General features: G+C 43.0%; 1 protein-coding gene across 1 annotated transcript in view; it reads right to left on the minus strand.

The window, feature by feature from the left end:
• The window catches only part of PCSK2 (proprotein convertase subtilisin/kexin type 2), a 267,953-nt gene that overhangs the window by 32,104 nt on the left and 211,135 nt on the right, over nt 1–24,714 (minus strand). The window contains exon 6 of the mRNA XM_073553798.1: nt 8,127–8,203. Coding sequence (XP_073409899.1) covers nt 8,127–8,203 — 77 coding nt within the window. The remainder of the gene's footprint in view (nt 1–8,126; nt 8,204–24,714) is intronic.

The raw sequence follows: 24,714 nt of genomic DNA on the forward strand, positions 1-24,714 counted from the left end.
ACAGTTTTTTAAATTTTTTTTACTGAACTGATTACTTCCAAATCTGCAGCCAAATCCACTAGTTCGGAATAAAAAAAACCATGTTAAATGGGAACCTCACAGCAGATATGTTTCAGAGAAAAATATGGTTAAAAGCCACCATGGACCTAGCCACATGAAAGAAAAGTTGGACAGGTGCGTCTCCAGTAGCTTCTCCCTGCCCGCTGTCCTAGAGTGACAGGTTTCACCCTATACATGCAGGCAAAAAGCCACAGGGGACTGTCCAACTAGTCTCTGGCTTTTAAACCATGTTTTTTTCTGAAACACCTCAGCATTTCCGATTCAAATATACATGGCTGAAACCATACAGCCAGGTTCTGATACATTGCTTTTTGTAGATCGGGCGGCATACATCAGCTGTCAGGTTCACTTTAAGTTAAAACAGTTACAAAAAAAATTATATGTAATAGAACATCACCACACGGACTGGGATGCGTCAACATGGAAACATTACATCAAAAATATCAGCAGAAGAAGGTTTATTTTTCTTTGCTTAAAGGGGTTTTACCAAAAACAAAGTTAATTTAAATCAACATTTTAATCAATAGATCTTTGAACAATAATAAGTTCCACAATTAGATGTGTTAAAAAAAATGTTCCAATGTTTCTGTGCTGAGATAATCTTATAATTGTGCCCCTGCTGTGTACTTTGTAACGTCTGTGTCTCACAGTACAGGGACATGATCTGATCATACTACAGCTCATGGGCAGGGGAGGAAGCAAAAGAGTATACAGACAGGACAGCACGGGATCACAGTGGATTCTTTCTGTGAGGTAAAATGTTGCTTAAAAACAGGCAGGAAAATGTTTAGCCTCTCAAAAAGAATCAGCTGCAATCCCATGTTGTAACATCAATATACTCTCTTAAGCTTCCTCCCCTGCCCAGAAGCTGTGGTATGATCACACCATGTTCCTGTATGGTGAGACACAGCCATTACACAGTACACAGCAGGGGCACAATTATAAAATTATCTCAGCACAGGAACATGTTTTTCAAACACATCCAACGTATTTTTAATCCATGCCTTATTAATTAAAGCGTACTATGTGGGAACTAAAGAATCAGCTGAAGTCCACAGCATACTTTCAGATTTGCTGTGGCTAGTGTCTGCAGCAAATCTGCAATGTGTGAACATACTCTTACACTTTTCTACACATTTGGTAAGGCTTGACTTTTACAATATTGCATCTTTTTTCCCCATCAAGCTAATTTTGCCAACCTAATAATTAAGCAATTATCCAAGGGTAGATCTGCTATACATACTGCCTTACAATGCACCTTTTTAAATCATAAGCAAAAGTTATAAAAAATATGTAATGCAATGCAAGCAAAAGTGTGGTGGTGACAATTACAGGCAGGAAACACAGCTTTTCACTTTTATCTAAAGGGCTTATCAGGGTTAAGAAAACCACTAAGAACATCTCTTGGGATGGAGGACCTTCCCGTTCTGTATATTAGGTAGACAGTCTTTTGTTTTTTAGAAGAACTGTGTAATACCTGATTTCCCCTGTGATGGCGCTACAGGGGCACTGAACATTTGATATTGGAAAATGCCTGTCCCTTGCCTGCAGCAATCAGTCTTCAACGCTGCTCCTGGTATCTGTTATTGTCTGCAGCGTTAACATCACATTGACAGTACTGCAGTCAATCAGTGAGCTCAGCGTCTCTGAGTAGCTTGTGCCAGAGGTGTAAACTCAGCCTTTGACCTGAGGAGGGTGACTAAAAGTAGAGTTTATTTTTTTTTAAACAAACTGCAGCTGAGACAGATATTTTCCAAAGCTGGAAAACTCCTTTAATCTATCTAACTTCCAGCACAAAGTGAAAACTGCATTAAAGTTTCTAATTTTGGTTAATTTTAAGTTTAAAATATTGTTATTAATGATAATAATTAAAATATTTCAATTAAAATACTGCAAGGTATTAAATTCATATTTCTCATTTCTGCCTAATTGCTTAGAGTAGCAATTACTGCAATAACCAGGATAATATATGAGCTGCAATGGAGGCCGAGAATTTCAGAAAATATTAACCTTTATTTTATTACCTATATGTCCATGCAAGTGAAGTAATTAACTAATAAATAAGCCACCTTTACAAAGAAACTGTGATATGACACGCCTCATTGATTTTGGAAAATTATGATAATGAGAATAATCCTTTACATACCCTGCAATAAACAGGCCTTGTAAACAGCACATTTTACACACAATTTAACATCCTAAGGGTACCGTTACACTTAGCGATGCACCAGCGATCCCGACAACGATATGGATCACTGGTGCATCGCTAAGTGGTCGCTAGTGAGCTGCCAAACAGGCAGATCTCACCAGTGACATAGCAGGGGTCAGGGATCATTACTTACCTGTCAGACGCGGCGATCCTGACGTCCTCCCGCCCGCGTCCACGCATCGCTCGTCGGCGCCACAGGAAGCCCAGCAGGAAGTGCCCGACGAGAAATGATCCAGGACGTTCTCGCGTGATCAGCGATGAGCAGCGGGGGAGCCGGTCGGAGGAAGGTATCAGACATAGCGATATCGCTAGCAATATCGCTGCTACGTCACAAAATCGGTGACATTACAGCGATATTGCTAGCGATATCGCTATGTGTAACGGGGGCTTTAATCTCAATGCCATCGATTCACTGGGCTTGAAAAGTTCAGATCCAATATTTACGCACTCAAGATCTGTCAGGTTTGAAAATAGGATCACTGCCCTCCGCTATCGGAGCCAGCGATCAATATTTTATGCAACTCAGGCCATAATATTTTTTGGCCCACTCGTTATATCTACCAGTGGTTCAACAATGATTCTGCATTTATATAATCCCCATATATGAAAAAATGGGAATCGGTTTTGAATTTTTCTGTTAACCCAGATGTTTGGGAACTGACCATGTCTCTAACCTATTCTGCTACCATGTCTATGGCTCTCCATGAGTCTTACTTTAAAATCGTATCGCGATGGTACTATTCGCCATCTCGTCTAGCTTTTATCAACACTTCCACCTCTCCTCTCTGTTGGAGGGACTGCGGGCATCATGGTAGCCTTTACCATTTATTTTGGTTTTGTCCACATCTTCGGCATTTTTGGGACGACATCTCCTCTCTTATTTCTCATATTTTAAATCAATCAGATTTTTCACTGACTCCTCAGTTTGCCCTGCTCTCGTTGTATGCAAGTCCTTTGAATACTTCTTTTAGGAAATTGGTTATTCATTTACTTTTCGTTTCTAAAAATGAAATTGCGTTTTATTGGAAATCCACTCGAGTGCCCTCTTCACTCAATATTATTGCAAAGCTGACTTTACATAAGGCATATGAGCAAAAATTGGCGTTGCTGAATGGCTGCCTTCCTTCCTTTATAGAGAAATGGTCTCGCTGGCTGGAAATGTTTCCATGAGTTCTTATTATTATTATTTATAGTCTGGTGGTGTTTTTTTTATTTTTTCATTCATGTGTCATGAATGCCTCATGATATTGCATTTATGTATGCTCTGTTATAAAATGTTAATAAAATTGTTTGGAAAAGAAAATAGGATCACTAGCCTTGTAGCACTTTTGCGCCTTTTAGGCTATCTCAAGTTTTGAAAGACATAAAATAAACAGGTTTGCCACATTTTGTGGTTATTTGTCACTTAAAGGGATCATGTCACCAAATTTGGCCGATACGAGTTATGGCCACCACCTTACAGGGCTGATGTACAGCATTCTATAATGCTGTATATCTGCCCCAACCTGACCTGTGAGAGAAGAAAATAACTTTTATTATACTCACCTGTGGGACTGTCCAGTAGGGTGACCGGATCTCATATGGGGGGGGGGGAAATGTCAGAATCTTGTTCGTCTGGACCCCACAAAACGATTCCCCTTTCCAGATATTGAGAGAGCCAAAATTTGAGCTCGATCAAACGACGTTAACCCGTCAAAGTTTGAAAAAATCCAAATTGAGGTATTTTAAGATTTAGGTATTTTGCATAGTCTGTTAGACTATAAAGAATGTGACAACAACATTGCAGAAATAGCCCTGACCAAATTTTCGAACCATTTGTGGTATTTGAATGCAGAGTTGGTGGGATTATCGTTTTTTGATCCCACCATTACAGACAATGAAAAGTTGTTAATGGCTAATAAATTGCTCAGTAGCACAGATGAACCATCAGAGCACGCTAACCTACATGAGTCGATAATTTTACATAGTTATCTAATCTATTCTAGAGCTTTTGTTAAAGTAGTTTTTGAAACGTCAGAATATAATGCTCGGCATTTGCTTACAACTTGCAGGACATATTGCTTTTGGTCTTCATCTTTTGTCAGAAGGTCGTTAAAGTCGGTTACTTCCTACCTCTTTTAATTTTTCTTTCCTAACTTTTGGATTTACAACCCTAGCGTGCTCTGATGGTTCATCTGTGCTACTGAGCAATTTATTAGCCATTAACAACTTTTCATTGTCTGTAATGGTGGGATCAAAAAACGATAATCCAACCAACTCTGCATTCAAATACCACAAATGGTTCGAAAATTTGGTCAGGGCTATTTCTGCAATGTTGTTGTCACATTCTTTATAGTCTAACAGACTATGCAAAATACCTAAATCTTAAAATACCTCAATTTGGATTTTTTCAAACTTTGAGCGACGAGCGGCACGGGTTAACGTCGTTTGATCGAGCTCAAATTTTGGCTATCTCAATATCTGGAAAGGGGAATCGTTTTGTGGGGTCCAGACGGACAAAATTCCGACATCGATTTTTTGCGGTCACCCTACTGTCCAGTCCGAGGGGTGTCGCTCTTCTTGATCCGGCACCGGTCATCTTCTTACGATGCTGTCCTCCTTTTTGCTTTGGGTTGATGATGCATCCCTACATAATCCACACAGTCTCCCCAGCATCGCACCCCTGCTCAGGCGTACTTATCTGCCCTGTTGAGGGCAGAGCAAAGTCCTGCAGTGTGCAGGTGCTGGGCCTTTCTGATCTTTTCTGGTGCCTACGCACTGCAGTACTTTGCTTTGTCCTCAACAGGGCAGATAAGTACGCTTGTGCAGGAGCGCGGTGCCGAGGAGTCTGTGTGGATGACGTAGTGACGTGTCATCCACACTTAAAACCAGGGAGGCGTCGGACCAAGAAGAGCGACACCCCTTTGACCAGACAGCCCTGCAGGTGAGTATAATAAAAATTATTTTTCAGTTCTTCCAGGTTGGGTTGGGGGCTTATATGCAGGATTGATTATAGAATGCTGTAAATAAGCCCTGAAACATGGTGGCAGCATCTCATATTGGCTATCCCTAATAATAATCCCCAACATACTTAGAACTAGAAAATAACTAATTGTTGTCCACTTGCTGAGTAAATTCTGCTCTGTCATGGTCCCCTGTCCTCCAGAGGTGGAGATGTTCCATGTAGCTGCTCTCTAAACAGATGATCATCCAAAACTCTTTTTTATTAACTTGAATATTAAATTTAAAATGTGGTTTCCAACTCAAACAACCCCTCGAACGTTTACCAAATTGGAAAGGGTGCGGTTTAGAAAAAAATCGGCAAAAATTTGCAGCAACAAACTTGTCAGTGAATTTAAGAATTAATTCATCTTGGAGAATAAATGCAAAGTTATCAGTGAAGTCAGAAGGTGGACATAACTTCACCTTGATATGGACACCATTAGTCAATGCTTTTTCAGAACATAATCTTTTTGTCTCGCCTCTGCCTTTGTGCTTTGCTAGTTCAACTGAATACATGGTTGATAAAGACAAATTCTGTTAATTTTTTTGCCATGGAAACAGTAATACTAGAACAAAAGATCATGTTCTAAAGTTGTAAGGTAGATATTCCGCTGTAATAAAGAACAAAACTGGTTTTCAAGATACTGCAGTAAATCAATGGGGATCCAAACCAAGCAAATATTATGGGAAAAAGCTCTGTGCTGTTTTGCAAGTTTATGATTTTCAAAAAAATTTAAGGGGTAAGGTTTCTCCTTATGGACAGTGATATGCCAGGTCTGGCATGCCAGCATGAGGAGACTTAAATGCCTTGCATGCTCCTCTGGGAAATTAAATAGGCAAATTGGGTCAATAGCAACTTGTAGGATTACTTCTTCCAATAGGTAGCACTAGAGTACAAGTCCTCTTTGTCTACGAGGAAACAATTTGCAAAAAAAAACATTTAATGAACTCTACATGAAATCTACACCTTACTAGAGCTGCTATTTGAGATATCTAGGTCCATATCTACCATGCTCCAACTGGTAGGCCATTATCTACTTTGTTGGGCAGCTAAGGATGTCTTTTAGGATGCTTGCAGATGAGCGCATGAAAAATTGTCAGAGTTTCAAATAGAAAACTAGGGCACACTTTTTCTAAATTTCATCAGATTTTCATCCATGTTCCATCCCTGTGTATGTATTTTTCTTCTGTATGTATGTGCTATCAGTGTGAGATCCATTTTCATGCAACTACGATAAAACATCAAAAGGAAAGTTTTCTCTCTACTTATCGGAATGATAGCTCTACTACTGCAGTTTTTAGGCTACGTGCACACGCTGCGGAATGGGGTGCGGATTTGGCCGTGCGGATTTTGTAAAATCCGCAGGTCAAAAGACCTGCAGTTTATCTGCGGATTATCCTGCGGTTTTTCCCTGCGGTTTCACCATCTCCACAATGGTGGAGATATGAAACCGCTGCGGAATCCGCAGAAAGAATTGACATGTCAATTCTTTCTGTGGTTTCAAAACCGCAGGAAAAAAGCATGGAAAAATCTGCATTGTCTGCACTACGGTTTTTTATTCCCATAGGGAATAATGGTACTGTACACCGCAACAAAAACTGCTGCGGATCCGCAGCGGCCAAATCCGCTGCGGAACCGCAGCAGAATCCGCAGCGTGTGCACACACCCTAAGGCAGGTAAGTATCTCCAAAATTAGCAAAACGGGTGATTTTGTAAAAAACGTAGGGCTTGATTGTTAATACATTAAAAAAATATCATTACAGAGGAAAATTAACATACATTTTTCTTTGTAATGATGATTTTTTTTTAAAGGATTAACAATAAAGCCATATGTTTTTAATGAAGATGCTAGTTTTGCCAATTTTGGAGACAGAATAAAACATGAACATGATCAAATAGTTTCCTAGGATTAGGTCACATTCACCATTCAGTGTTTGGTCAGTATTTTTCATCAGTATTTGTAAGCCAAAACTAGGAAGGGGTGATAAATACATAAGTAGTGACGTGTTTCAATTTTACTTTTCCTTTGATTGTTCCAGGCCTGGTTTTCGCTTATAAATACTGATGTAAAATACTGACCAAATACTGAAAGTGCGAACGTGACCTTATAATAGAAATCTATCCATAAAAGTCGGATGGCCTTGGGGTATCTGATCATTTTCACGCACCCATAGACTTGAATGTGTGTGCCTCATCTGAGACCCTGGTGAAAGTAGTGCATGCTGTGATTTTTTTTCTCAAGGACACTGAGACCAAGAAAAAAATCATTTATCTGAACAGCACAATTGGATAACATGGGTTACTGTGCTGTCTGTGTGGTATACAACTAAAAATCAGATTACACACGTCTGATTTATACGCTTGCTGTAGGAGCCCTTAAAGTAGGAAATGTCATAGGATTACAAAAAAAGTTTCAAGAGCTTAAAGATTTTGTAATTTGTTAGCCCTTTAGTAAACATAATATTTGAACATTTCAAACCTCAAAAGAAAGAAAAAAAAATCTTTAAAATCTAACTTGTATTAAAAAATTATTTTCTTTATTTTGGGGTTTGATAGTATAATAAAATGTGTGTGTTGTTTAATATTTGTACATACAAATAAAGCTTCATGTATATATGTCCATTTGTTTTTTTATAGTAAACTATATGGCAGTCAAGTTGAGGGTATGACAACTAAGTTAAAAAGGTTGTTTACCCCTGATTTTCTTTCAAAATCCACCCAAAATGTGAAGAAGAAGAAGAGCAGCAGGGTGCCATAAGGTGGGTTTGAATAAATAATTCAGGTTTAGACAACCATTTAAATAATATTTTCATAAGTACTGTTCTTGGAAATTATATTTATAGCAATTCTTGTAGAAAAATCCCGTCACTTTACCTGTTAAACCAGTCGTCAGTATATCGGGGATAGGGATAAGGATCATTGCTGCTGAAGTCGTAACTCGCCTCTGCATTCTGAAAGAAAAATGGCTGAAAGTCAATGACGTGCACACATTATTCACAATCCTGCTAACGTTAATAAAAGGTTATTAATGACATTATAACTTCCAGGACTGCTTATATTGAGGGTGAACCTCCAAAATTCATCTTCAAGATGAACAGAAATTTGATGCAATTTCCCTGGGTGAGCGCTGTTTGAATGCAGGCTCTCCTCTCTGTCTCTTTTCTTCTGATGCCGCTCACTGCACTTCCCGGTGTATCAGTACAGCGAAAGGTGTCAGAAGAAGGGAGACTGGGAAAAAAAAGTGAGTGGCCATTTTGTGTGCGCTGCTGCATGCATACCGGAAGCATTCAGGCAGTGCTCAATCTGAGAAGCAAGCACTGACAATCAGAAGCAGGGGAAAAACCCCAATATGCAAATGACAAGGTGTAACGGTGGACCAAAGACTGTACAGCCCATTTAAAATTCTTTTAGGGGTTGACAGACTTCCTTTAAGCAAATTAGCTCAATTTTTCTTCCCCTAACTTTTAATTTATCAGTCTCCTTTAAGCCCATGTGTTTTGTCTGAGTATATTGTCAGAAATATACTATTTTTAAACTTATGCCATCAAAATTAATTTATTGCGCACAACTGTATGACTGATCCCTACGTATTATACAGATATGTAATACAGTGACCCTGGATTTCTAAGACACATTTGTAATTCACGTGCCTCCAATTTTAAACAGATCCACATTTTTTTTATCATAGATTTCATAAAAGTAATACAGACATGTTCTTCTCTAGAGGCATTGCTTATAATGGAGAAAACAGCTTATCATATAAGCAACATATAAAAGTAAATGCAAAGTCTACACATTTCATTAAACTGTTCTACATGGGCTCCGAACATGAACTTTTTAATGTACAACCGATTTCCTGTTCAGGTTCGTCAGTCTAATAAAGCTTGTTGAAAGGCTGCAGCGCGTAAAAATGCTGAATCACGAGTGATGCCGCTATTCTGCTCTCATTGGTGTAGGGATAGGATGCAGCTGGAGTTAGGGACAGGTTCTGACTAGGCACTCTGCCAAAAAGCCACAGTGTGTACTCTGAAACCCATTTTTGTGGGAGAACTGTGCCAAGCAGATGCTGCTAGAGAAACTACTGATGCTTTTCCCACTTGACAGCGAGGGTTCAATGGAAGAACAAGGCAGAGACGAATGTTGTGAATTCTCTTGCTTGCACTTCTAAGCCGAAGCTCCCTCTGCTCCCTCTGCTCCCTCTGGTGGTTACTGAGAGTAGTGAAGCTGGCCAGGTTGATGGAAGTTCCCCACCTGAGGACGATAATTGGGAACCTGGGATTACTGACTGGGAGCATATAATTGAGCTGGCTACTCTTGGTGGTTGCTGGTGATTTCCTCCTCTTGCATTTGGAGTTCTTTTGTCCCCTGCCTGATCTGCATGGTTCAATTAAGTGATTATTTTGCTAATCCTTTGCATCTAATCTGATTGTGCCTTTTTTTTGCTTTCTGCTTTGTTGCTAGGGTTCAGCGTACTCCCTGCTGGGGGCATCGCTGGACCCTGCTCCATATGTTACAGCCTGTGTCAGTTTATTCAGTCCCCTGTTATGTTAGTATCTTTTGCTTTGCTTCCAGTTTATACCAGAGTGCTGATCTAGCAGGGGTGAGGTTGTGTGGCCTCAGGTTTTTTTGTATATCAGAAGTGTTGGATTTTTTAGGGTTTTGTGCGTGATTGCAGACAGTATCTTTTCTGTCCTGTCCTGTCTAGACAGCTTGGGCCCCACCATTTGCTCAGTCTGTTTTCTGCCTGTGTTTGTGTCTCATCTTGTCTCACCGACAATATATGTTTGGGGGCTGTCTATTTCTTTGGGAATCTGCTCCGGGGCAGTTTAGATTTCACCTTTCTGGCTTTAGGCTTAGTTAGTTCTCCGGCTATGAAGCATCTAGGGCATTGTAGGAACGCTCCATGGCTACTGCTAGTTGTATTGATAGGATCAGGGGTCTGCAATGCGCTTAGTTACCAACCTCTCTGGTTTTTTGGTGGCTTAGCCTGTTCCTGCCTTCCTCCTCGGTGACCCATTCATAACAGATGAAGGAGAAAGTCACCAATGCAAATGGGGTACAGCCAGCACCTCGGAAGGCAGGATTACCATGGCTGAAATATTGCAAAACTTTATTAGCACACGAAAAAATACAGCACCACCATGTAATAGGATCCGTATAAGCAGGAACCAGCGTTACAACAACATGCTCCTACGCCTCTTGCACCAGCACCTCAACCTCCACCTCAACCTCCTCCTCCACTTGGACCTCCGCTTCTGGTTCTAGATTGTTATTTATTTTTCATTCTATGCTCTTTTAAGTCAGTTCACTAACAAAAAAAACACAAACGCAGTGTTGATACCTCCTTTCCTGCCTCTTCTACCCACACAGCCGCATCCACCTCCTCCACCTCCTCCACTTTGACCTCAGCCTCCTGGTTCAAGATTATTATTTTTTCTATAATTGGTATCATTTAAAGTCATTTCCTTATCCACCTTTGTTTGAAGGGCAATTGTCCTTCTCTTCCTGGATTTAGCTTCTTTTTGCACCCCCTTAGCCCTGACTATGACCATTTTACAGCCATTCCGCCATTTTCAAGCACCGAAGTTCCAGTCCCCATTGACCTCTACTGGATTCAGTTCCGGAGTCAAGTTCAAGGTCAAGTTTTGACCCGAACCAAACTTTTTACCATTTATGTTCGTTGAACCAGACAACCCGAACATCCACGGTTCTGCTCATCACTAGTAGGGACAGGACAAAGCTGTAGTGAGGGGCAGTATTAGGCTTTGTGTGTGCCTAGTGTTTCAAAAACACTCTCTATGTGTACTCTACACCCATGTCTGTGATAGTATCGTGAGTAACCAAAAGTTTTTATAATCTTCAACTGTGTTTGTGGGAGTGATGTGCATCTAAACATATTTTTCTATTCTAATGCAAACATGTCTGATAGTACTGTGCCAAAAGCCACCTGGGTGTGAAATTTTTAATCTTTTTCTCTGGGAGAAAATGGAAAACATGCTCTGTGGGTGAAATGTGTTATCAGCTTCAGCTTCTGTGGGGGAAATATGAAAACATGCTCTGTGGATGAAATTTGTTATAAGCTTCTTTGGGGGAAATATGAAAACACGCTCTGTGAGTGAAATTCCTTAACAGTTTCTGTGTCGGTACTGTGCCCAAAAGCTTCTGACCCTTCTGGACAGATCTGCTGACCTGAGCTATGCCTATAAGGCAGCAATCTCAGACCACTGACCAAGTGGTGTTCATTTTTCACTGTTGCGTGTATTTAGTTTATCTTGCACTATGTTATGTCTTGCTCTAAGTATATGAATTTGAATGTGTATGTAAAGTCGGCAAAAAAAAGGAAACATTTTCTATTACTTCTTGATAAAGAAATAAAGAAGTGATAGTGAATATCACATTTATATCTCAGTAAATGCTGGAGTGAAATTACAATATATTGCAATTAATTAATTGTATGCTTATTTGTGTCAGTCATTTGCATGCAGTCATAAATTACTACCCAAGCTGCGTAGAACATGCCAGAAAAATAGCTCAGGTTCTTTTGATAAGACCTTCCTTTGCCAAGGTTTTTGTCAAAGACTTTTCAAAGGTTTTATTGTATTATGCATTGTCATTTAGACTATGGATTATTCAGAATTAACAGTCCTCGTTCTAAAAAAAATGAAAGACAGTTTGTATTTGATTCATGATCGTCTTATGAGTTACAATTGCTGTAAATGAATGCATCCCCAAGGATCTCAGTGATGTATCCATGGTTACTCTGCCTGGATATGAATCTCTATAGATAAAGTAATATCAGACATAAATAATTCATGGTATCTCTCTACAACTATGTGACCCAGATTTTAAATATCATGAGTGGATATTAGTTTGAGGCAAGCATTAATTCAGGGAAAGCAGAAGCATCCGCATTGCTGTGGCTAAATACAAACTTACAAAAAAGGTTTCTTCTCACACAAGTAATTTCAGCATGCACTTACATTTACCCTACGATTTCTATAATTATTGCCAGTACATATTGATTTTTTTATGGACATCATTTGAAAAAAAAATCATGCATATAGGGTTCATGCTTATGGCAATGACCTGAACTGTCACATCTCCTCCTGGACCAGCTAGTGCGATGCCTGCTTCTGTCACCAGGCACCACCTTATTTTTTGTGTGAGTGGCACTGGTGATCGAGGACGTGTTGGGACAATAAGCTTTGGGCGGTGCAGGCTCTCTACAGCTACAGAGACAAGATTGGCTGAGACCTGTGGATCATCCAGTCTAGCAGAATTGGTGTGGGTGCTGCCAGCTCAAGTGACCAGCTCCCTACTCTGGCCAATGGGACAGCGCCACCCCTGAATAAAACTCCCAGTTTACTGAGGGCAGTTGAAAGTTATAGTTCATTCTGTTACACCCGGTCTCTGTCCTGGCTCTGCACCCCGTCTGCCGCTGCTCCCCGTTCAGGGCACTCACCTCGTGCCTTGCACCCTGTCCCTGTGCAGCAGCCGGCTCCCTGTGTGTCCCATGCTGCTTCTCAGCGTCCTGTTCTCTCCCCTTCCCCCACCTCCTGGCGTCCCGTCGGCAGGTCTTCAGCTAAAACTATTAGGGCACACGCGCGCATTCCCCTGGCTTCTTAAAGGGACAGCGTGGATTTTTCAAAATTGGTAATTATCCAATGGCAGCGCACTGGCTGCTATTTCTGGCCTCTCCTCCATAGGGAGCGCGCCGGAGCAACGAGTATCAATCATTGCTACATCCGGTTCTGTTGCTAACCTGTCTGTGCTGCGTTTGCAGTCTCTGTGCATTCTCTCATGCTATCTGTCTCCACAGAATATCTGTCTGTATCCTGATTAACCTGGCTATCTCAGCTATCATCTGTGCAAAAGCCATCCCGTTCCGCCAAAAGCCATCTGAGTCCGAGGACTGTGTTAAGGTTACTGGAGTCAGATATCTACCAACTACCCGGATCCAGGACCTGTCTGCTTATGGACTCTGCTATTACTTCTGTTATCCCTTTTGGTCCCGCTCGGACAGCTGCTAAGTGTCCGGGGTCTACCTGGAGGTAGCACCTGTGTCCTCCGGGTATTCCACTCTGGTCCTGTCTGAGGGACTTTACTACGGGTACCCAGGGCTCACTAGTTACGCCCCCTTTGGCGCTCCCAGACCGTGGTCCCGAGGTTCCACTTTAAAAATAAAAAACGAATGTGAACTTCACCATCTCTGCCTCCGATTCCATTTGTTACACATTCTAGTTCTAGTCTTCTCCAGCTGTTGTGCTACTGCTTTGCCTAGTCTACCTTCCCGGTTCTGATCTAGTGACCACACCAAGCCTGCCAGTCTGAGCCATCTGCCAATGGCTACTCCAAGGACACAAACCAGGGCACCTGTGTAAGTCTGCATCCCTGTAAAGCATGAAAGCTAGAGCTCCTCTAGGACCTGATAGTCAAGCAGCCAGCATAAAGCCTGTCAGTGGAAGTCCTAATTAGAGCTGTCATGGGATCTCAGACACCACAGGACACCCTATATGAATATAACCCAATAATAGCCCAATAAATACTACAGACTCTCTCTTGGTGAATAAAAGTCACGGTATTTATTATTGGGTTACCTCATAAATAACTATTCAAATAAATTATCATAAAGCTAATAAAACTCACATACAGTATATAAAATGACACATTAAAATTCCACAAGCATATAATTCAGGCAATGAATGAGACTTTATTAACCGGTTACCTATAGGGATGAGTGAATGTGCTCAGTCATACTCGGATATCACTCGAGTATCTGGGTGCTCAGATGTGCTTGTTACTAGGCCAGCATTAGCCAGTGCTCGATATCAAACGTGAATCCCCGCCTCTCATGTTTTGCGCTTGTTTTACAGCCAGTAAGCAAGCAGAGATTGCCTGTGAGTCACTGTAATGTCATCTTGGTAGTGGAATTACTGTAATTGGCTGGCCGTGTGACTTCATCAGGGTTTATAAAAGGACAGGCGTGGCCACGCTCGGAACACTGACGTCATTGCACAGCTCTGCGACAGTTGTCATTGAAGGGAGTGAATGCTTGTCCAGGCATGTGTGTGCACACAGTTTAATGAATCAGAGTTCTGTAGTGTTGATACTAGTGCTGAAACCATCATACAGTTATTGTAAAGGCTATTTTTGTGCTTTGCTGTTTGTATCAGATACATTCTACATTTACCCTATGGACGGAGGGAGAGTTGCAGGAGCAGGGAGAGTTGCTGAATACAGTCTCTAGGCAGGGATTAGGGCTTTGCAGTCCTTTGTTAAATATATAGCTGTGGCAGTTGACTACATTTTTCTGGGGGAATGAAAAAATTGACTACTGTATATCATTATACATAGAGTAAGGCCTCTTTCACACATCAGTTTTTTGCCTTCAGGCGCGATCCGGCTTTTTTTTGTAAAACCGGATCCGGCAAAATGCAATGCCGGATCCAGTTTTTCCCCATTGACTTGCATTAGCACCGGATCGTGCCGGATGGCATTGCGTTTCACCCGTTTTTTGCTGGATCCGGCAACTTGTCTCATTCCGGCGTCTGGAAAAAACGGCTACTGTAACGTTTTTTGTCTCCGGCGAAAAAGCCGGAAGCGCCGGATCCGGCGCTTCCAGCTTTTTGCTACAATGAAAGTCTATGGGCGACGGAATGCGCCGGATCCAGAAAAAGACGGATCCAGCCACCGGATCCGGTTTTTTTAAGTCTGCGCATGCTCAGATCCAATTGGCCAGCCCCCAGGAACAGATATAACCTGCTAGACGGATCCAGCAAAAAAACGGATCCGTTTCTACAGTTCTCCAAAATTTATGCCGGATCCGTTTTTTCTAAAAATAGCCGGATCCTGCCTGACGGCAAAAAACTGATGTGTGAAAGTAGCCTAATAGGTGCTTTGTGGTACATTTCAGTGTTATTTAACTCTCCCAAAAAAGTTTAACCCCTTTCTGCCATGTGACGTACTATCCCGTCCATGTGCCCTGGGACTTAATTCCCAGGGACGGGATAGTACGTCACAGCGATCAGCGGCGCCCACGTGTTGAACGCCGCTGATCGGGGCTGAGTGTCAGCTGATTATCACAGCAGACACCCGGCACAATGTGTCAAGGGTGGTCACAGACCGCCTCCGACACGTTAACCCCTTGCACACAGTGATCAAACACGATCGCGGTGTACCGGGGGTTAAAGGGAAGCATCTGCAGGGAGGGGGCTCCATCCCTGCAGGTCCCCGAATCCAAGATGGCGACGGGGACCTTCGAAGCCTTGTGCAGTGCCTGTGACAGATCGCTGATCTGTCACAGTGATCTGTGATGTGACAGATCAGCGATCTGTCACATGACAGTTATGTCCCCCCTGGGACAATGTAATAAAGTTAAAAAAAAGTATAAAAATAATTTTAAAAAAAATCGCTAAATAAATTTAAAAAAAAAAAAAAAAAAATTCCCTAACAAATTCATTTTTTGGAAATAAAAAAAACAATAAAAGTACACATATTTGGTATCGTCGCGTCCGTAACGACCCACCCTATAAAACTGTCCCATTAGTTAACCCCTTTAGCAAACCCCTTAAAAAATAAAATTAAAAAACAAAGCAAAAAATAATGATTTATTAACATACCGCTGAACAAAAAGTGCAATAACGCGCTCTCAAAAAGATGCATGTAAATATCCATGATACTGCTGAAAACGTCATCTTGTCCCGCAAAAAACGAGCCACCATACAGCATCATCAGCAAAAAAATAAAAAAGCTATAGCTCGCAGAATAAAGCGATGCAAAAATAATTATTTTTTATATAAAATTGTTTCATTGCATAAAAGCGCCAAAACATAAAAAACGACATAAATGAGGTATCACTGTAACCGTACTGACCCGAAGAATAAAACCACTTTATCGATTTTACTGCAGGCGAAATGGTGTAAACGCACCCCCCAAAAGAAATTCATGAAACGCTGGTTTTTGTTCATTCTGCGTCCCAAAAATCGGAATAAAAAGCGATCAAAAGATGTCATATGCCCGAAAATGATACCAATAAAAACATCAACTCGTCCCGCAAAAAATAAGACCTCACATGACTCGGTGGATCAAAATATGGAAAAATTATAGCTCTCAATATGTGGTGATGCAAAAACTATTTTTACAATAAAAAGCGTCTTTTAGCGTGCGACAGCTGCCAAACATAAAAACCCGCCATAAATAGTAAATCAAACCCCCCCTTTTTTCACCCCCTTAGTTATGGAAAAATAATAAAATTAAAAAAAAATGTATTTATCTCCATTTTCCCATTAGGGCTAGGGCTAGGGTTAGGGCTAGAGTTAGGGCTAGGGGTGTGTTGGGGTTAGGGTTGGAGTTATAATTGGGGGTTTCCACTGTTTGGGCACATCAGGTGCTCTCCAAATGCAACATGGCGTCTGATCTCAATTCCAGCCAATTCTGCGTTGAAAAAGTCAAATGGTGCTCCTTCCCTTCCAAGCTCTGCCATGCGCCCAAACAGTGTTTTACCTCCACATATAGGGTATCAGCCTACCCAGGACAAATTGCAAAACAACTTTTGGGGTCCAATTTCTCCTGTTACCCTTAGGCCGGGGTCACACTGGCGAGGAATACGGCCGAGTGAGAGGCGCTAAAAGCACGCATTAGACACGGACAAATGATAATCTATGGGGTCACTCGCACCAGGCGTATATTTCTCATCCGTATTCTACGCTCCGTGCCAATCGCAGCATGCTTCGATTGTCAGCGTACTACGGCCGTAGTACGCCAATGCAAGTCTATGGGTGCGCAAAAAATACGGATTACACACGGACCACACATGTGACTTGCGAGAAATACGCACCAGGTGTCTTTTAGCAAAGCCGGCAATTCAGTGCGCTATACAGTAAAATCACACTGACAGGTTTAATAAAGAAACAAAAGAATAGATATAGACACATAGAAAATATATATATATCTATATACATGTATTCTATGTGTCTATATCTATTCTTTGGTTTCTGTTAGAAACCCTGTCATAGGGCTCCATTATATGTCCATTTTGCAAGCCTGCGAGAAAATCTCGCCATACGAATGCCATACGGATTACATACGGATGCTTACATGCGCAAAATACGCGACCACACCTTGCTTACGGATGACATACGGAGCACTGTTTAGGGGCCATTCATCCGTATTACGCATTTAAAATACTGACCGTATTTTGCGTCGGTTAGTGTGACCCCGGCCTTAGGAAAATAAAAAATTGGGGGCAAAAATATCATTTTTGTGGAAAAAAATGATTTTTTATTTTCACGCCCGGGCGTTATAAACATATGTGAAGCACTTGGGGGTTCAAAGTGCTTACCACACATCTAGATAAGTTCCGTGGGGGGTCTAGTTTCAAAAATGGGGTCACTTGTGGGGAGTTTCAATAGTTTAGGTACATCAAGGGCTCTCCAAACGCATATGACACCTGCAGACCATTCCATCAAAGTCTGCATTCCAAAACGTCACTACTTCCCTTCCGAGCCCTGACGTGTGCCCATACAGTAGTTTTCTCCCACATATGAGGTATCAGCATACTCAGGACAAATTGGACAACAACTTTTGAGGTCCAACTTCTCCTGTTACCCTTGGGAAAATAAAAAAATTGGGGACTAAATGATCATGTTTGTGGAAAAAATACGATTTTTTTATCTTCATGCCCGGGCATTATAAACTTCTGTGAAGCCCTTGGAGGTTCAAAGTGCTCACCACATCATCTAGATAAGTTCCTTAGGGTGTCTAGTTTCCAAAATGGTGCCATTTGTGGGGGGTTTCCACTGTTTAGGTACACTAGGGGCTCTCCAAAGGCAACATGACACACGCAGAGCATTCCATCAAAGTCTGCATTCCAAAACGTCACTACTTCCCTTCCGAGCCCCGACATGTGCCCATACAGTAGTTTTCTCCCACATATGGGGTACCAGTGTACTCAGGACAAATTGGACAACAACTTTTGGGGTCCAATTTCTCCTGTTACCCTTGGGAAAATAAAAAAATGGGGACTAAAAGATTATGTTTGTTGAAAAAATACGATTTTTTTATTTTCACGCCCGGTCGTTATAAACTTCTGTGAAGCACTGGGGGTTCAAAGTGCTCACCACACATCTAGATAAGTTCCTTAGGGGGTCTAGTCTCCAAAATGGGGTCAGGGGAGGGCTGGCAAATTTTAGCCTGGGGGGCAAGCACACAGTAGTGGCCCATGAGTAGCAGCCCATCCTTAAAGGGGTTGTCGGAGCTTAAAGGGAACCTTTCAGCAGTTTCGGGCGCTATAATATGCAGCCACTGCCTTTCAGGACTTATCTACTGCATTCCATAATGCTGTAGATAAGCCCCCCTCCGACCTGCAAGATAAGCAAAATACGTTTTATTATACTCACCCGGGGGGGACAGTCCGGTTGGATGGGTATCGCAGGTCCGGCGCCTCTCATGTTCTTGCGATGCCGTCCTCCTGCTTGCTCCTTCATCTCTTTCCGGCGCAGGCGTACTTTTCTGTCCTGTTGAGGGTGGAGCAAAGTACTGCAGTGCACAGGCGCCGGGAAAGGTAAGAGAGGCCCAGCGCCTGCGTACTGCAGTACATTGCTGTGCCCTCAACAGGGCAGATCAGTACACCTGCGCAGGAGCCGCGACAGAAGTAAGAAGGAGGACATCATCGCTAGAAGATGGGAGGTGCTGGACCCGGACCTGCGACACCCATCGGACCGGACCGGACTTTCCCCCGTGTGAGTATAATAAAGCTTATTTTCCTTATCTTTCAGGTCAGATTGGGGGCTTATCTACAGCATTATAGAATGCTGTAGATAAGCCCTGAAAGGCAGTGGCAGCATGTTATAGCAGCCAAAGGAGGTGACAGGTTCCCTTTAAGCTACATGTCTACCGTCACTATGTGTGAATCCTCACATCGGGCACACTGTGCGCTGTGAGGATTCTCTGGTGCCAGCACCGGAAACAGGTGGTCTTGTGACCGCAAGCATGATATATATATATACCGTATTTTTCACTTTATAAGACGCTTCGGATTATAAGACGCACCACAAATTTTGAGAAGAAAAATAAGAAAAAAATATTTTTTAATAAAATGGTGGTGCCTCTTATAAACCTTGCATCTTATTGCTTACCTGGGTTGGTGGCTGCGGTGTAGCGGGGTCCCAGGCTTGCTGCTGGAGGAGGCAGGCGTGGAGTGATGCTGCAGGCCGCATTCAGGGATGAGGGGGGGCTCCGATGTGTGCCGCCGCTGCTGCTGCTGAAGGGTCTTGTGCTGCTGCCAGGTTTCTCCGCTTGTCCGGCGGTTGCTGGCTGGTGCTGCGGGTGTCTCCGGTGCCCAGTGGTGCGGCGTTGTGTGCCCGTCGATGCCCGGGGCCCTGCCAACATTGTGCGACAGGCCAGAGCCCCGGCATTTCCTCGGTTCCCTGTGTGCGTGCGCTGTGGTGCCGATAAAAAAATTGGCCGCCGGAGCGTGCGCAGATGGGATCTCGGGACCCAGCTCTCGAGAGATGAGATTTCAGATCTCATCTCTCGAGAACTGGGTCCCGAGATCCCATCTGCGCACACGCCGGCGGCCATTTTTTTACCGGCACACAGGGAACCGAGGAAATGCCGGGGCTCTGTCCTGTCGCACAATGTCGGCAGAGCCCCGGGCATCGACGGGCACACTGCGCGGCACCGTAGACACCCGTAGCACCGGCCAGCAACTGCCGGATGCCCCCGATCACAGCCTAGGTAAGGCATGCCCGCTTTGTAAGACGCACCCCCGTTATCCCCCCAAATTTGGGGGAAAAAAAGTGCGTCTTACAAAGCGGAAAATACGGTATATATATATTTATATATATATGTATACACTGCTATAACTCCAAGTAAATCAGACTTCTGTGAAATCAAACGGTCCACTTAGGAAGCAACACTGATTGAAAATCAATTTAACATGCTGTTGTGCAAATGGAATAGACAACAGATGGAAATTATTGGCAATTATCAAGACACCCTCAATAAAGGAGTGGTTCTGCAGGTGGCTGATGTTTTGGTCACTTTTCAATGTTGGTTGTTCTTTCACACTTGTGGTAGCATGAGACGGATTCTACAACCCACACAAGTGGCTCAGGTAGTGCAGCTCATTCAGGATGGCACATCAATGCGAGCTGTGGCAAGAAGGTTTGCTGTGTCTGTCAGCGTAGTGTCCAGAGGCTGGAGGTGCTACCAGGAGACAGGCCAGTACACCAGGAGACGTGGAGGGGGCCGTAGGAGGGCAACAACCAAGCAGCAGGACCACTACCTCAGCCTTTGTGCAAGGAGGAACGGAAGGAGCACTGCCAGTGCCCTGCAAAATGACCTGCAGCAGGCCACAAATGTGCATGTGTCTGCACTAACGGTTAGAAATTGACTCCATGAGGATGGTCTGAGTGCCCGATGTCCACAGATGGGGGTTGTGCTCACAGCCCAACACCGTGCGGCCCTCAAAAGAAATGCCACCCCACACCATTACTGACCCACTGTCAAACTGGTCATGCTGAAGGATGTTGCAGGCAGCAGATCGCTCTCCACGGCGTCTCCAGACTCATCTGTCGTTTGTCACATGTGCTCAGTGTGAACCTGCTTTCATCTGTGAAGAGCACAGGGTGCCAGTGGTGAATTTGCCAATCCTGGTGTTTTGTGGCAAATGCCAAGCATCCTGTATGGTGTTGGGCTGTGAGAACAACCCCATCTGTGGATGCCCATCTGTGAGTTCACAGAAGTTTGATTTACTTGGAGTTATATTCTGTTGTTTAAGTGTTCCCTTTATTTTTTTGAGCAGTGTATATATATATATATATATATATATATATATATATCCAGCCACATTCCTACTAGACTGCTTGTGTCCTTGCTCAATACAGTTGCATTAGGACGTGCAGGTCTAGTCAGCATGTGACCACATGTATGCAAATCACAAACTTGCAGTCACACACCTGCCGAATAACCACAGCACTGTGAGCAATGTGAGGTTTCACAAGTGTGCAGTCACATAGAATGACACTGAGTGAATGCACCAATGACACACACACATGCACAGCCACACTGTACAATGACACACACACACACACCACAGTCCTTGAATCTGCGCTAGCAGTAAAACACTCTGCCCAATATTCCCTTCCCTCATCTCCCCTTGTCAGGCCATATAATCTTCAGCTCCTATGTGGATCACTTCTCACGATTCCTGCCTTCCGCTGCCCATACAGTCCCTTCATAACAGCACCATACAATATCTCCATAAAAGCACCATACAATACCTCCATAGCACCTTGTCCACCATACAGTTTCTCAACAGAACAGTACACTGCCTCACTAAGACCAATGAACAGTGCTTTACTAATACCACCATAATGTGCCTCAGCAAAACCAACACACGGTGTCTGAACAGTGCCACACACACATATCTATGGAGAGATAGGGAGACAGATGGTCTTATCAGTGGTGTTCTGCTGCCTGTCGCTAAGTGTGACAGTACCTTGAGTCACAGTTCTCAGTCCAGTGCACCAGTGCAGGATTCTGCTCTGTGAGTCGGTCAGTCGCTCTTTCTGTGGTATGATGTGATTTATGGCAGCTGTTTTAAATATTACAGATACAGAAAGGGGGGCCACCCTTTGCGATCGCACATAGCTAATAGTAGAGAATGATATGGTGGGCACTCAGACGATCAATAGATTTCTTGCTCAGTGGTAGAATATATTTGACATGGTATGAAATACCACAGCAGATATATTGCAATGAAAAAGACGTAATTTTAAGGGTGCAGCAAAAACGTGCCTGTACAAGATTTTTAGCCAATGTTTCGGTCCTCAGACCTTGCTCACAGCCTACAAAATACACATATATACACACACATGAAATAACAGGATACATGCAGATTGTGAAAAAATTGTAGCATAAAAAAATTAAAAATAAAAACATAAATAATAGATACTGCCTATGCAAAAATTTATAAACAGATGAGGGATATCAATCAGAATGCAAATTACCATACATACTCGTGTATAAGCCGACCCGTGAATAAGCCGACCCCCCCAATTTTGCCACAAAAAACTGGGAAAACTTATTGACTCGCGTATAAGCCTAGGGTGGAAAATGCAGCAGCTACTGGTAAATTTCAAAAATAAAAATAGATACAAATAAAAAGTAAAATTAATTGAAACATCAGTAGGTTAAATGTTTTTGAATATCCATATTGAATCAGGAGCCACATATCATGCTCCATACAGTTCACGATGGGCCCCATAAGATGCTCCATACAAAAACACCCCATATAATACTGCACAAAGGTTAATAATGGCCCCATAAGGTGCTCCATAGAATAATATGTCCCATATGCTGCTCCATAAAGGTTATGGCCCCATAAGATATTCCATAGATTATGCCCCATAAGATGCGCCATAGGTTATGCCCCCATAAGATGCTCCATAATTTATACCCCCATAAGATGCTCCATAGATTATACCACCATAAGATGCTCCATAAGATGATCCATGGATTATGCCCCATATGCTGCCCCATAAGATGCTCCATAGATTATGCCCCCATAAGATGCTCAATAGATTATGCCCCCATATGCTGCCCCATCAGATGCTCCATAGATTATGCCCCCATATGCTGCTGCTGTTGCAAATAACAACATATAGCAACACTGTGCGTCGTCACTGGGGGCCAGGTGCCGGTGTCACTGCTGGCTCAGGACCCCGGCACTGGCGATATTCACCTGTGCCTGTTCCATCACTGCACGCCACTCTGTCTTCTGGGTCTCTCTGTCAATGACTGTTAAGGCAGAGGGCACAGCATGCACTAACTACGTCACCGCGCCTTCTAGCCTAAACGTCACAGACAGAGGATGCAGAGGACAGAGCGGCGCGATGGACTGGGGACAGGTGAATATAGCTTATACTTACCCCCTCCTGGTGCGGTCTCTGCAACCCCCCGCTACTCCCAGTCTCAGGCTTCTTCCTTCAATGGTCACGTGGTACGACGCATATTCATGACTTTAATGAGCGGTACCACGTGACCACTGAAGGAAGTATTCTAATACTGTGGGAGAAGTGGGGGGGCTTCAGAGACCAGGGGGTGGTGCCAGTATGATCTGAAACCCCCGCTCCCATCCCCCGCCGACCCCCTGGTATATGACTCGCGTATAAGCCGAGAGGGGGACTTTCAGCCCAAAAAAATGGGCTGAAAATCTCAGCTTATAAGCGAGTATATATGGTAATAATAGTTATATATCAGTAAATACATGGAAATAAGCCATAGAGAAAAAGAATAAGTAAAAGGCTGTGTGCCCACGTTGCGTTTTTTTTAAGCGTTTCTGCAGCGGCAAGGCCACCACGGAAACGCTTAAAAAATGCTAGGTAAAATGCATTTCCATGCAATCCTATTGGATTCCGCAGTTGCTGTGCCAGTGCTGCAGATTTTTCCACTGCTGAATCGCATTGCGGAAAAATCTATAGCATTTCTATTCATTTGGCGGAATCGCGGTGATTGCGCCACCATAGGATTGCATTGAAATGCTCACTTTACGCATGTGGCTATGCCCACCATGCGTAAAGTGAGTGCTCCATGTGCGGATGGTACCCAGGGTCTGGAGGAGAGGAGACTGTCCTCCAGGCCCTGGGTACCATAAACCTGTAAAAAATAGAATTAAAATAAAGATAGGGATATACCTTGTCGGCCCACGAAGTCCACTCGGTCCTCAGCGGTGCATGCGGCGGCTTTGTTCTCAGGCGTGCTTCGTGCCAAAATTACCTTTGTGATGTTGTGGTTGTGTGACCACTACTTCATCAGAGGTCATTCTTGCAATGCTGCATCACTGGGAACGGAACTTGCCGGCAGCGCCGCTGAGGAGATAGGGGGCCAAAAGGAGGTGAGTATATCCATATTTTTTATTATTTTTAACATTCTGTCTTTTACTACTGATGCTGCATAGGCAGCATCAATAGTAAAAAGTTGGTCACACTTGTCAAGCGCTATGCTTGTGTGTGACCAACCTATCAATCACTTTTCCAAGCGATGCTTCAAATTGCTTGGAAAAGCACTAGCATTCTGCAAGCTAAAAACACTTGTGTTTTGCGGGAAACATGTGAATTCCACATGTGTTTTACAAGCGGCGGGGAGTTGCGGAAGTACTGTGGAAAATTCCGCAGCATTTCTGCAACGTGGGCACAAAGCCAAAAATGCAGAAAAAAAGAAGACAAGGAAAAGAAAAGGAAAAAAAATGGGAATATGTCCTGGAGGTGGGAACAAATAAGATATGGACTAAAATGAACATGGAATGGCAGTAAAGGTGAGGAGTAGAGTAATTGATAAGGTGCATAAGGATTAAAGTAGGTTAGAAAGTCAAGGAAAGGGACTAGATATAGAAAGTGAGGGGAAAAAAGAAAACGGGGTGATAAAACAATAATTACATAACAGAAGGGATAAATAAAAA

This window comes from Dendrobates tinctorius, unplaced genomic scaffold (assembly GCF_039654945.1).
Source record: "Dendrobates tinctorius isolate UK_male_01 unplaced genomic scaffold, ASM3965494v1 ptg000203l, whole genome shotgun sequence".
NCBI classification, from domain to species: domain Eukaryota; kingdom Metazoa; phylum Chordata; class Amphibia; order Anura; family Dendrobatidae; genus Dendrobates; species Dendrobates tinctorius.